Below are 13,224 nucleotides of genomic sequence, written 5' to 3' on the forward strand. Positions count from 1 at the left end.
TTAACCCTTTAATGGGCAAAGTACTGAAGAAAAGCCACTAAAACTACAGGGGAGAAGTGCTGTGCTGAGAGTAGTACTGCAGTATCAGCAGGACTGAAATAAGTACTCGTTACGTGTTTTTAACAAGTAGAATCACTTATCATTAAATAAATGTTTGTGTCTACAGATGAAGTTTATTCTGCCTCAGTCAGTGTTTAGAAACCAATCAGTCTGTGATCAGTAGAGGTCATCAATATTACCACCATCACCAATATCATCTGATTATTTATTTCTATCGGAAACATTCCACAGAAACTCAAACATCAAATGAAATAACTTCAATTCAGATTATTGATCAGTTAATCAGAAAAGCAGTGCATCATGGGAAAACCACATCAGCTAATGAGACGAAGTAAAGGTACACTTCTCTGATTGGTCCACAGCAGCCTGCTGTAGTTCTAATAACTACTGACTAACTACAACTACTACAAACAAACTGAAATCGTCCAATCATTTATTCACACGCATTAAAACTTTAAAGGAACAGCGTGTGAATTCTCTTGATTTGTTTGTTAGTTAGTTGGTTCTTTTTCACTTTCTATGAAGCTAAGCTAACATTTTCCTGCTGTCCCCAGTCTTTATGCTAAGCTAGGCTAAAAGTTTCCCCCTTGCCCCAGTCTTTATGCTAAGGATCAGGCTCCAGGATCAGGTTCCAGAATCAGGGTACTGGATCAGGTTCCAGGATCAGGGTCCTAGATCAGGGACCTGGATCAGGATTGGGGTCCAGGATCAGGGTCTCTTAGTATCCAAAGGTCTGTTTGATGGCCTGGAAGTAGAAGCGGGTCCAGCCCTCCCTGGTGGCGTCCTCCTCCCCCGCAGGGACTCCTCGACACTCCATCCTCAACTCCGTCTCGTCTCCGTGGTCCATCAGCTCCAAACGGATGGTGGCGTGGTGCCCTGATGGACAGACAGAGGTCACATGTCAGAGTGTCCCTGAATGCATCACACCATTAGACGGCATCATCACAGGGAGACGCACCACTCGGCCACGTCCTGAACCGCCACTGCATCTCAATCCTACGGTCCGGTACCTGTGGAGGGATTGGCAGTTTGAGTACCATGATGATCTCACAAGTCACCACTGATTGGCTGAGCAGCTGTGAGCTCACCAGCTGTGTGAACTCCCCGCTGACACTCCCGTCCAACATCTGGAACCGCCCGCCACGCCGGCCATCCACTGCCGCTACAGAGCGCGTGAACACCTGCACAAACTACAAGGGGGGAGGTTATTTGCAGTACTGTAGTACTTCTGCAAGAGTGCTACTGTGCTTTACTTCTGCTGTTGTACCACTTCTGTAGTCCTCCTGCAGTACTGTAGTAAAACTGCTGTTTTCATTTCTACACTACAGTAATACTACAATAACACAGCACCACTACGACAATAATATATGACTACTAATCTACGGTACTCCTACAATATTGCAGTACATCTACACTACAGTAGTACTACAGTAACGCTATAGTTGTACTACACGTACTTCAGTAGTGCTACATATCTACACCCTGCAGTTTAAACCTGGTTTGTGTTTTTAGGCTGGCTGGTGTAACCTGGTTTAACTTATCCTGGACTTGGCAGAAATTTGGCCTGGTCTAGGTGCCGGTTCTAGTTCTGGCACTGGTCTGGATTTGGTCCTGGTTGTGGTTTGGTCTAGCCTTGTCTGTTCGAGATTCTGGTCCTGGGTCTGAGTCTGGATCTGGTCCTGGTCTAGCCTTGTCTGGATCTGGTTTAGACTGTATCTAGTGTGGTTCTGGACTGGTTCTAGCCATTGTCCTGGTCCCACTTCTGGTTTCTGGTCTGGATCTGGTCTAGTTAGATCTGGTCTGGTCTGGTTCTGGTCCCGGTCTGGTCTAGATTTGGTCTGCCATAGTTCTGGTCTGATGTTGTTGTGGTCTAGTTCTGATCCTGGTTCTAGTCTGGCTCTAGCCATGGCTGTGGTCCGGGTACTGGTTCTGGTCTGGATTTAGTCTAGTCTGGTCTTGGTCTGGTACCTCCTGGTTGATGAAGGTCCTGTATAGCTCATCAGGTGGCGTCAGGAAGGTTTCTGATAGGTCGAAGCTGCAGGTTGGGATCTGAACACAGGGGGCGGGGCTAGAGGAGCAGCTGGGGGCAGGGCCTATCTATTGGACAAACAAATGTCAGAGGTCACTTCCTGCCCTGAGTCTGGTTTGGGACTCGGGGCTCACCGAGGTCTACCTGAACTCTGCTGGTCTGGCTCTGGTTCCTCTGGGTCTCAGGCTGGGGTAATGGTGGCCCGTTGGCGGTGGGAAGGATCATCCCCTGACTGAACTCTGTGAGGTCACAAGGTCACTCAGGTTATTATGTCATTATTCTCGGATCGGCCAGTCCAGGTGCATTCTGGGTACCAGACCTGATCTAAGCTGGCTGACGTACTCGCCCAGAATCCTCCGGACCTCCTGGATGCCACTCGTCTTCATTAGGTCAAGCAGTGGCGTGCTGGGCTGGTCTTTGCACAGAGACACTACAATCTGGGTGAACGACCGAGACGACCATCAGCACGCTGATCGGCATCCAACAATCAATACAGTTATCATCAGGAAGTGACTCACGTCCAGGTCATCCAGATCGTTCTCGTCCGACAGGTTCAACACTTCAATGGTTCCTCGGTACTTCAGCCCGCAGCTGGACGTCCCTGCACACAGGAAACAGGAAGTAGTCAGAGTTACACCTGTGTCATGTCAACACTGATGTCACCACAGGTCAGTCTATACTGTGACGTCATCGGTCACATATTTGACGTCAGCAGTAAATTTGTCAGTAATATGACATCATCAGTGACATGTTTAGAAACTCACAGGAAGTAGATCTGTAACTTCCTGTTTACTGATGATGTCATCCTCTATCTTGTTTAACATACCTGGATACGGTGCCGCTGCTCAGCTGCCATGGAACTGCAGCTAAGATAGCCTGTAGCTAAAATAGTCTGCTAGCATTTCTGCTTTTAGTCTAAATAAGCAGACACTGGAGGGTACAGATCTACTTCCTGTAACCATCAGCTCAGATGATGTTCCGCCCACACGTTTCACTGATGATGTCATCAGTAACCCCAGTGATGTCATCACTGACCCAGCCAGCCAGCTGTCAGCTGCCACTCGTAGAAGAAGATGAGTTTCCCCCTGCGGTTGTTGATAGAAGCTTCTCCGCCCAGTTTGGAGATGTCGGTCACCTGACAGACGCCGGCCAGTCCATCCACCCGGACCGCCAGGAGCAGCTGACGCAGGCGCTCTGATGACCAGCCGCTGACATCACGCTCCGTCCTGATGACGTGACACAGAGAGAAGAGGAGGCAGGGTCAGTTCCGCAAACACATGTCAACACCTTGATGACTTTTTTGTCACGTAATTGGGGGTGGGGCTCTGTTTGTTCCTATGAAAGCCACTCAGTGGTGATCGAAGCCAAAACACCACTTCCTGCTGGATGCAATGTACTGAGCGTCCTGCTAGCTGTCAGCTAACCTGAATGGAGCCAACCCAGTTTGATCGTTGGGTTTGTAACAGACCAGACTGACATGAGTGTAAATGCGTCCTTTAGGGTTTTGCTCTGTCCCAACATGGCGGCTACCATGACGCACGACAGTGTCTACAGCCAACAGCTGAAGCCCCGCCTACCTCTGACATCACCACTGACATCTGACACCACCACCTGTCGACCATCAGCAGGTTTAAAAATACCTGAGACAGCTGGAGGGTCAGATAACACACACACACACACACACAATCTAGTATTACTGGTACTACAGAGTGGATTCAGCTAGTTCAGTAGTACTGTTAGTAGTATTAGTAGTATTAGTAGTGTTAATAGTGTTAGTAGTAGTGTTAGTAGTGTTAGTAGTAGTGTTAGTAATATTAGTAGTGTTAGTAGTAGTGTTAATAGTGTTGGTAGTGTTAGTAGTAGTGTTAATAGTGTTAGTAGTGTTAGTAGTAGTCTGGGCGGGGGTCAGACCAGTGCCAGTTGTTGACGTTAGTGGCGTCCGTTCTCTCCTCAACGATCCACCGAGGGTCGCCTTCGCCCCACCTCGCCATCACCACCACTACTGCAGTACTACTGCAAATACTACAGTCCTACTTCTGCAAATACTGCTACTGTACTACTGCTTCACTACAACTCCTGCTATGTTACTTCTGCTGTAGTACTACTATTGTTCTGCTCCTGCTGTAGTACTGCAGTGGTCCTGTACTCCTCCTGTAGTACTCCTCCTGTAGTACTGCAGTGGTCCTGTACTCCTCCTGTAGTACTGCTCCTGTACTCCTCCTGTAGTACTCCTCCTGTACTCCTCCTGTAGTACTCCTCCTGTAGTACTGCAGTGGTCCTGTACTCCTCCTGTAGTACTCCTCCTGTACTCCTCCTGTAGTACTGCAGTGGTCCTGTACTCCTCCTGTAGTACTGCTCCTGTACTCCTCCTGTAGTACTCCTCCTGTAGTACTGCTCCTGTACTCCTCCTGTAGTACTCCTCCTGTAGTACTGCAGTTGTCCTGTACTCCTCCTGTAGTACTCCTCCTGTACTCCTCCTGTAGTACTGCAGTGGTCCTGTACTCCTCCTGTAGTACTCCTCCTGTACTCCTCCTGTAGTACTGCAGTGGTCCTGTACTCCTCCTGTAGTACTGCTCCTGTACTCCTCCTGTAGTACTCCTCCTGTACTCCTCCTGTAGTAGTAGCTCCTGTTCCCTGAAACCTAAAACCAACTTTAATACTTCCTGTAAGGATTTTCAAAGTAAAAGACAAGCAGAGCTGAGCTGCAGTTGTTTCCTGTTTGGTCTGAGGATGTATCTGAAGAGGCTTTTATTCTGAAGAAGACAGGATGTTGCTGCTTCTGTGAGTTTTTCCCGTTAAAGGGGAGTTTTTCAGTTACAGGGGAGTTCTTCCTGTTAAAGGGGAGTTTTTCCATTAAAGGGGAGTTTTTCAGTTACAGGGGAGTTTTTCCCGTTAAAGGGGAGTTTTTCCGTTAAAGGGAAGTTTTTCAGTTACAGGGGAGTTCTTCCCGTTAAAGGGGAGTTTTTCAGTTACAGGGGAGTTCTTCCCGTTAAAGGGGAGTTTTTCCGTTAAAGGGGAGTTCTTCCTGTTTGGATTCTTGAATCTTTGAGTCTGTGAATCAGAGTTTGTTCTGAGCTGCTCTTAACTGGATTAACTGTCTTGAACGAGGCAGCTTCTCTATAAAATGAGTAATCGAAGAAGAAATGTGCTACAGGTGACCCAAAATGGCAGAATTAAGGAAACGTAAGAGAGCAAGTGAGTGTAGAAAGTTTGAGACACGGTGTGCGATGAGAGCACAGCTAATAACTAATGATGATCACTTCTGCATTACGGAGGAGCTGCTTGATGTTAGCAGTCTAAAGAGCACCAGGACGGGTGAGGATGTTTTTGAAGCTGTGCCAGGTGCAGTTGGCATGATGGGACTTAAATGGGATGAGCTGTGTGGAGGTACGATGGGATGGGGCTCCAGCTGGGACAGGCGAGCGCAAAGGAAGGCCCTCTACGGTGTCCGCCGAGGGGCAAGAAAGTGGAGGTAAGACTGTTAATTCGAGCACCAGGGCTCTAGCACGGACTATTTAAAGCTTCCCTCTCTGATGCTGATGCTGGTGCTGGTGTGCGATGAGAGCACAGCTAATAACTAATGACGATCACTTCTGCATTACGGAGGAGCTGCTTGATGTCAGATGCAGTTGGCATGATGGGACCACAACTAATAAATGAAAGCCCACTAATGGAAAGACTTTCTTGAATCATATTCAGTTATCAAGCAGAATTTACCTACATTTGATTGATTTTGCAACTTTAATCCACTAGAAGTGAGGCGATATACATCACCTCTAGTGGACTAAAGTTAGCAGTATAGCTCACTTCTAGTGAGTGGCCCAGCCCTATGTATGTTTTTCTGTATGTGGACACCCCTGATCTATAGTGAATCCGTTAACACACACTTCTGTTACGTCATGTAAACAAACCAACCTACCTATCAGCTGTTAGCGCCGAAAAGGTGGGTGAGTACTTATTTTCTTCCCATGTTTGTTCTTTATACACAGAAAGCTTTATATTGACATGTATGTAGATGTTTCTTCACTGGAAATGACACCAGCAGCCAGTAGGTTGTTATTAGCGATGGTCATTTTGGTTATCAGCTAGTTATGGTCTGGTCAAAACTGAGCAGTGATCAGTGAAAATGTGAATAGTGAGAACACGGGACAAGAAGATGCTGTGAGTAGAAAACATGCTGAACGTGGTTTTCATTATTACTTTTCCTGTGACTTCAGTTCTGCAGGAAGTTACAGAGAACTCACCAACCAACATTTTGTGTTTGGTTGATGTTTAAATGCGCCTGAATGGACCAAAGCTCATCACATCTAACATGGCTGTGAAACTGAATACAACCATTTCATGTTTATCTTTTTTTTTCTTAATTTGATCATTTCTTCATTTTTTTGTGTTGATTAGATTTTTGTGTCACATTAAATAAAGTCCGGAGCTTCTGGTGGAGGCGATCCTTTAGGAAAATAGAAAATACGACATCAGACAAAAGACGTTTCTTCATATTTCACTCTAAACTAGTCGTCGTTTCTTACTCTTAATCATTTTTGGAGCTTTCAGCTGATCACTGTCGCTGCTTTCAGTCACCGCTCCGCTCCACTGCAACTCCCAGCAGCCACCGCGCGGCCGGAAGCCGTCCAACTTCCGTCAGAGAAGAAGAGAAGAGCAGCAGCCGATGAAGGTAAGAACAGCTGATCGATTATTGCCTTTACACTGATCACCAGGTTGATCAATGAAAATGTTATACAGCTCGGTGGTGACGTCATTGTTTCCCCCGCTTGGCAGCGGGAAACAGAGCGTCACATCCGGTACAAACGCTAAAGGCTCTGTTAGCCTGCTAGCATGCTAACCACTGCTAACTTCCTGGTGATGTATAAACAAAAAGCTCCAGATTTGACTCTAAATAAACACAAGTACACACTAAAGACACACGATAAACAGACAACTACACAGAAAACACACACTAAACACACCTGATACTTCACTCACTGTGTGTTCGTGTCGACACTTTAAATAAAGTTGATTCAGACACTGTGTGTGTCCAGATGATGAAGAGTAAAGCAGATGAAGAAGACTACTGGAACAGCTCCAAGTTCAGAGCCTTCACCTTCGATGATGAAGACGACGAGTTCAGCAGGGTGAGACCCAAACACCAGGACACCTGTAGAGACCCGGACACCTGTAGAGACTAGGACACCTGTAGAGACCCGCACACCTGTAGAGACCCGGACACCTGTAGAGACCCGGACACCTGTAGAGACCAGGACACCTGTAGAGACCAGGACACCTGTAGAGACCAGGACACCTGTAGAGACCAGGACACCTGTAGAGACCAGGACACCTATAGAGACCCGGACACCTGTACCTGACCCGGACACCTGTAGAGACCCGGACACCTGTAGAGACCCGGACACTGAACAGTGACCTCAGACCTGTCATGGTTCATAGTAAATAACAACCAATTTATAATCAATACATCTGATTAGTTTTCTTTGCTTTGGTTAGTATGGTACCTGTGAAGGTGTAGGTGAGACGGTCAAGTGGTGCGTTGTGTTTGCAGCTGAAGGAGTCAAGGCAGGCGGTGAACAGCATCCGGCGTCTGGTGGAGGAAGATGACGATGAAGACGAGGTGGAGAAGGTCAGCTGGAGCGGAGAGCCTGTCGGCAGTAAGACATCATCATCACTGTTACACACCTGTGGAGAGTCCTGAGCCGCCATTGGCTGCAGGTGTGGATCACGCTCTCGTGTCTCCTCAGGTATCTCCTGGTCGGTCAGAGAGACGGCAGCGTCCAATCAGAGGACAGACCGAGAGCCCGCCTTCCCCAGAATCATCACGGAAACACCGACCATCAGCAAGAGTAACTCCGGATACTCTCTGAGCTCTCTGTTCAAAGGTGAGACAGGTAGGACAGGTGAGATAGGAGGTCAGGTGAGACAGGAGGTCAGGTGAGACAGGAGGACAGGTGAGGGTGAGTCAGGAGGCCAGGTGAGAATGAGTCAGGAGGACAGGTGAGACAGGAGGTCAGGTGAGACAGGAGGTCAGGTGAGACAGGAGGTTAGGTGAGACAGGAGGTTAGGTGAGACAGGAGGTTAGGTGAGACAGGAGGTTAGGTCTGGATCAAAGTTTTGAATCTGTTTCCGTTTCAGGAAAAACTAAAGGAGGAAATTTCCAGACGCTCACTGACTGTGAGTCTGAACCACTGAGGGGCAAGTGAATGTATCAGTGAATGAACGGATGAATGAATGAATGAATGAGTTGGAGGCTGACGCTCGTGTTTTTCTGTTTTAGCACTCAGTGACTCATCTGTCAGACTCTACGCTCCAGAACTCAGGAAACCCAAATCTGACTACAAGGTAATCTGATCACTGACCTGCTGTAATCTGATTACTGACCTAGTGTAATCTGATTACTGACCCGCTGTAGTCTGATTACTGACCCGCTGTAATCTGATCACTGACCCAGTGTAATCTGATTACTGACCTAGTGTAATCTGATTACTGACCCGCTGTAGTCTGATTACTGACCCAGTGTAATCTGATCACTGACCCAGTGTAATCTGATCACTGACCCAGTGTAATCTGATTACTGATGGCATTCTGGTGTTTCTCTGGTGGAATAATGATGTCATTGTGTGATGTCAGGACCATGTCGGTGATTGGTCACCTGAGGAGACAGTCCACCGGATGCAACAGGGAAAGGTAAATCACCTGTCTGCCCACCTGTCTGTCTGCCCACCTGTCTGTGTGTGTGTAATATGTGTGTGTGTGTTTCAGGTTGTGTGTCTGGAGAAGTTTCGGTCTCTCCAGGACAAACTACTGCTGCTCGACTACGCCGTCAGCGCCCACGATGGGAATGTCATCACTGCTGTAACTTTATTAGCAATCTGATCACGATCAATAACTTTATCAATAACTTTATCAAAACCGTCTGACCGCACTGTTTGTGTCCTTTCAGGTTTTAATCTATTTGAAGAGGACTCTGAGCAAAGGTGAGTCTGCTGGTCCTGGTCTTGATCTAGTTCTGGTCCAGTTCTGGCCCCGATAGTGATTCAGTTCTGGTCCTGCTACCGATCCGGTTCTGGTCTGATCCAGTTCTGATTGTGGTCTTGGTCCTGGTCCACTTCTGACTCTCGTGTGTTTCTGCTCAGAGGTTTTGTTTCGGGAGCTTGAGTCCAGACAGACGGCTCTGAGACACTTCATCCATTATCTGACTGAGACCAGAGACCAGAGGCTGCTGCTGGACCTGCTCAGGTGTCTGCTCACACACCTGCACCTACACCTGTACCTGTACCTGCATGTGCACCTACACCTGTACCTGTACCTGAACCTGCACGTGCACCTACACCTGTACCTGTACCTGAACCTGCACGTGCACCTACACCTGTACCTGAACCTGCACGTGCACCTACACCTGTACCTGCACCTAACTACACCTGCACCTACATGCACCTGCACCTGCACCTACACCTGTACCTAACTACACATGCACCTACACCTGTACCTGCACCTGTACCTGCACCTGCACCTAACTACACCTGCACCTAACTAAACATGCACCTACCTACACCTGTACCTGTACCTACACCCACCTGCACCTATACCTGTACCTACAACTACACCTGTACCTATACGTGCACCTACAACTACACCTGTACCTACAGCCAGGCCTACACCTGCACCCGGACACACCTGATGCTGTCTCCATGGTAACCGTGTCTCCTCTTCTGATCCTCAGAGCTCTGGGTCGGACGGAGGACATGGCGGTACGTAGCTCACACTGCTCACACACCTGCAGTACACACCAGACGACAGGAAGTCATTTCCTGAATGTTTCCATGGCAACAGCTGCTGCAATATAGAGAACACCTGAGCATCGCCGATGAAAACAGGAGGCGGGACTTTTTGAAGAGCTGCCTCAGGTGAGAGACACCTGTAGGCCACCGTACACACACAACACACACCCCTGTACAAGTATTCTGAACTGATGAAGTTTGTTCTGTGTGTCTGTGTCTGTGTGTGTGTGTGTGTGTGTGTCTGTGTGTGTGTGTGTGTGTGTGTGTGTGTGTGTGTGTGTGTGTGTGTGTGTGTGTCTGTGTGTGTGTCTGTCTGTGTGTGTGTGTGTGTGTGTGTCTGTCTGTGTGTCTGTCTGTGTGTGTGTCTGTGTGTGTATGTGTGTCTGTGTGTCTGTGTGTGTGTGTCTGTGTGTGTGTGTCTGTGTGTGTGTGTCTTTGTGTGTGTGTGTGTGTCTGTGTGTCTGTGTGTGTGTGTGTGTGTGTCTGTGTGTGTGTCTGTCTGTGTGTGTGTCTGTGTGTGTGTCTGTGTGTGTGTGTGTGTGTCTGTGTGTCTGTGTGTGTGTGTGTGTGTCTGTGTCTGTGTGTGTGTGTGTGTCTGTGTGTGTGTCTGTGTCTGTGTGTGTGTGTCTTTGTGTGTCTGTGTGTCTGTGTGTGTGTCTGTGTGTGTGTCTGTGTGTCTGTGTGTGTGTCTGTGTGTCTGTGTGTGTGTGTGTGTGTGTCTGTGTCTGTGTCTGTGTGTGTGTGTGTCTGTGTGTGTGTCTGTGTGTGTGTGTCTGTGTCTGTCTGTGTGTGTGTCTGTGTGTGTGTGTGTCTGTGTGTGTGTCTTTGTGTGTGTCTGTGTCTGTGTCTGTCTGTGTGTGTGTCTGTGTGTCTGTGTGTGTGTGTCTGTGTCTGTGTGTGTGTGTCTGTGTCTGTGTGTGTGTGTCTGTGTGTCTGTGTGTGTGTGTCTGTGTCTGTCTGTGTGTCTGTCTGTGTGTGTGTCTGTGTGTGTGTGTGTGTCTGTGTGTCTGTGTGTGTGTCTGTCTGTGTGTGTGTCTGTGTGTGTGTCTGTGTGTCTGTGTGTCTGTGTGTGTGTCTGTGTGTGTCTGTGTCTGTCTGTGTGTCTGTGTGTCTGTCTGTCTGTCTGTCTGTGTGTGTGTGTGTGTGTGTGTGTGTGTGTGTGTGTGTGTGTGTGTGTGTGTGTGTGTGTGTGTGTGTGTGTAGCCTCCCGTTCTCTCCTGAGGACTCGTTTCACATCTTGGATCACTTCACTCTGCTGGAGCGACAGATCATCATTGAGGTCAGAGACGATAACCTGATCAATCACTGATGGACGTTATTGATCCGATCAACATTCAAACCCAGTTTAACTCCAGTTCAAACCTAGTTTAATCCAGTTCAAAGCCACTTTAACTAAAGTTTAACTCCACTTCACACCCAGTTTAACTACAATATAATTCCAATTCAAACCCAGATTAAGTCCAGTTTAACTCCAGTTCAAACTCACTTTAACTACAGTTCAAAACCAGTTTAACTGCAGTCCAACTCCAGTTCAAACCCAGTTTAACTCCAGTTCAAACTCGGTTTAAATACAATATAACTCCAATTCAAACCCACTTTAACTACAGTTTAACAGTTTAAGGCCAGGTTAAACTCAGTTTAACCCCAGTTTAACTCTGTTGCTAGACGACCGACCGACAAGCTGAGCTTAGTGGAAAGTTGGAAATCTTCCAGAAGTTTCCCAGAAGAGCTTCAATCCTCCACATGCCACTGGTCACGACCCTGTACTACTGCTGCTTCTACCACTACAGCGAGCTTGAGGTTAGTCTGAGGTTAACTAAACTGGTCAACCACCACAGTGAGCCTGATTTTAACATAAATTAAACAATTTTAGCTAAACCAGAGTAACTGAACCATATTGGTTGAACTGATTTAATTCAACCAGTTTAGTTACACTAGTTTATTTGCACTAGATTAGTTGAATTAGTTAAATTGAACTAGTTTAGTTGACCCAGTTTTCTCTGTTTGCAGGGGACCTACAGCAGTCCGCTGAACATCCGTCAGACCTTTAAGGTGAGTGCTGACGTCTCTGGTTGAAACGTGTCAAACCTTTGATCCTCGGCATCTCGTCACTGACCCACAGGTGTGGCGCTAACAAACACTCGTTCACCTTTAACCAGATTTCGGAGAAGCAGTACTTTGTGACGGCGCTGGCGGCGCGGGCGAAGCTGAAGGCGTGGTTAGACGTGGATGCTCTGTTCACCAGCAGGAACTGGCTCGGCTTCACCAGGAAGAAGTCCCCCCTCAGCTTCCAGCGCGTCGTCGACATCCTGCAGAAAAACTCCGCCCCGACACAGGTGGGGGGGGGGGGCGGGGCCAAAGTCATTTCCAGCAAATACAAAATAAAAACGTGTGTTACCTGTCTGGCAGGTGCGTTACACGGTTAATAGGTGTGTTACCTGTCTGACAGGTGCGTTACACGGTTAATAGGTGTGTTACCTGTCTGACAGGTGCGTTACACGGTTAATAGGTGTGTTACCTGTCTGACAGGTGCGTTACACGGTTAATAGGTGTGTTACCTGTCTGACAGGTGCGTTACACGGTTAATAGGTGTGTTACCTGTCTGGCAGGTGCGTTACACGGTTAATAGGTGTGTTACCTGTCTGACAGGTGCTGCAGGACTATGTGGCCCTGGTCGATGATGCCGAGCTGAGGATCACGTTGGCTCAGAAACATAAATGTCACGACATCGTCATCAATGTGAGGCTCATTCATGTTTTCATCAATAATCCTCTCTAATTGGCTGATACTTGTAATAATCATCCAATCAGAATCACGCTGAGTGTAACACCCAGCTGCTGTGATGTCATGATGACCGATGTGTCTCTGGGCCAATCAGACGTACCGGGACCTGAAGGACCGACAGCTGTTGCTAGGATACCGGGGGAAGGTGGAGAGAGGGTCGTCGGAGGAAAGGAAGATCGATGAGCTGCTCAGCAACCTGGTGAGGAAGAGGAGGGGGGTCATCTTCATCATCCTCATCATGTGACCTGACTGAATGTCTCTTCGTCTCTTTCAGCAAATCCGATGGAAGAACTGAAGGTCCGGACGCACCTTTACCTGGGTCCATCGAAGACTTTTACTTTGAAATACCACGGCCCGTTTCCTGTGTGGAGGGATGGGCCTCCGCTGCCGTGACAACAGGGCGTCCTGCTTCAGTCTCATTGGTCGCAGAGAGGAGCGCTTTGTCTGACTCCGCCCACAGAGTGCCAGGCGGGCGGAGCTTATTTTCCTGTCGTCATTGAGACGACCTGTGACACGTTACCACAGAAATAAAATGGTTACCTGGAAACAAGGACTTACCAGTCTGTA

At 48.0% G+C, this 13,224-nt stretch overlaps 2 protein-coding genes across 3 annotated transcripts; one reads left to right on the top strand and one right to left on the bottom strand.

The window, feature by feature from the left end:
• Positions 1-100: 100 nt before the first annotated feature.
• LOC139217788 (activator of 90 kDa heat shock protein ATPase homolog 1-like) lies at positions 101-4,706 on the bottom strand. The gene is made up of 9 exons (XM_070849245.1): positions 4,001-4,706; positions 3,125-3,315; positions 2,608-2,690; positions 2,409-2,526; positions 2,234-2,328; positions 2,029-2,157; positions 1,149-1,250; positions 1,019-1,070; positions 101-936 (listed from the first exon to the last, which is right to left on the bottom strand). The coding sequence occupies exons 1-9, from the start codon at positions 4,078-4,080 to the stop codon at positions 779-781; spliced, it is 1,008 nt and encodes a 335-aa protein (XP_070705346.1). The 5' UTR covers positions 4,081-4,706; the 3' UTR covers positions 101-778.
• Positions 4,707-5,519: 813 nt separating this feature from the next.
• Positions 5,520-13,201, top strand: vipas39 (VPS33B interacting protein, apical-basolateral polarity regulator, spe-39 homolog). 2 transcript variants are annotated; one of them, XM_070849241.1, is made up of 19 exons: positions 6,675-6,761; positions 7,126-7,218; positions 7,641-7,746; positions 7,837-7,974; positions 8,228-8,266; positions 8,370-8,434; positions 8,723-8,779; positions 8,855-8,947; positions 9,036-9,069; positions 9,229-9,331; positions 9,816-9,843; positions 9,926-9,999; positions 11,077-11,152; positions 11,539-11,673; positions 11,884-11,925; positions 12,033-12,209; positions 12,523-12,612; positions 12,752-12,856; positions 12,932-13,201. In XM_070849241.1, exons 1-19 carry the CDS (start codon positions 6,756-6,758, stop codon positions 12,950-12,952), a joined length of 1,482 nt encoding a protein of 493 aa, XP_070705342.1. In that variant the 5' UTR covers positions 6,675-6,755; the 3' UTR covers positions 12,953-13,201. The 2 variants fall into 2 exon arrangements, with proteins under 2 accessions (XP_070705343.1, XP_070705342.1); XM_070849242.1 differs by lacking the exons at positions 12,523-12,612; positions 12,932-13,201 and adding an exon at positions 5,520-5,561 and having other exon boundaries at positions 6,664-6,761; positions 12,684-12,799.
• The last annotated feature ends 23 nt before the right edge of the window (positions 13,202-13,224 follow it).

Source organism: Pempheris klunzingeri, chromosome 18 (genome assembly GCF_042242105.1).
Source record: "Pempheris klunzingeri isolate RE-2024b chromosome 18, fPemKlu1.hap1, whole genome shotgun sequence".
Classification (NCBI taxonomy): Eukaryota; Metazoa; Chordata; class Actinopteri; order Acropomatiformes; family Pempheridae; genus Pempheris; species Pempheris klunzingeri.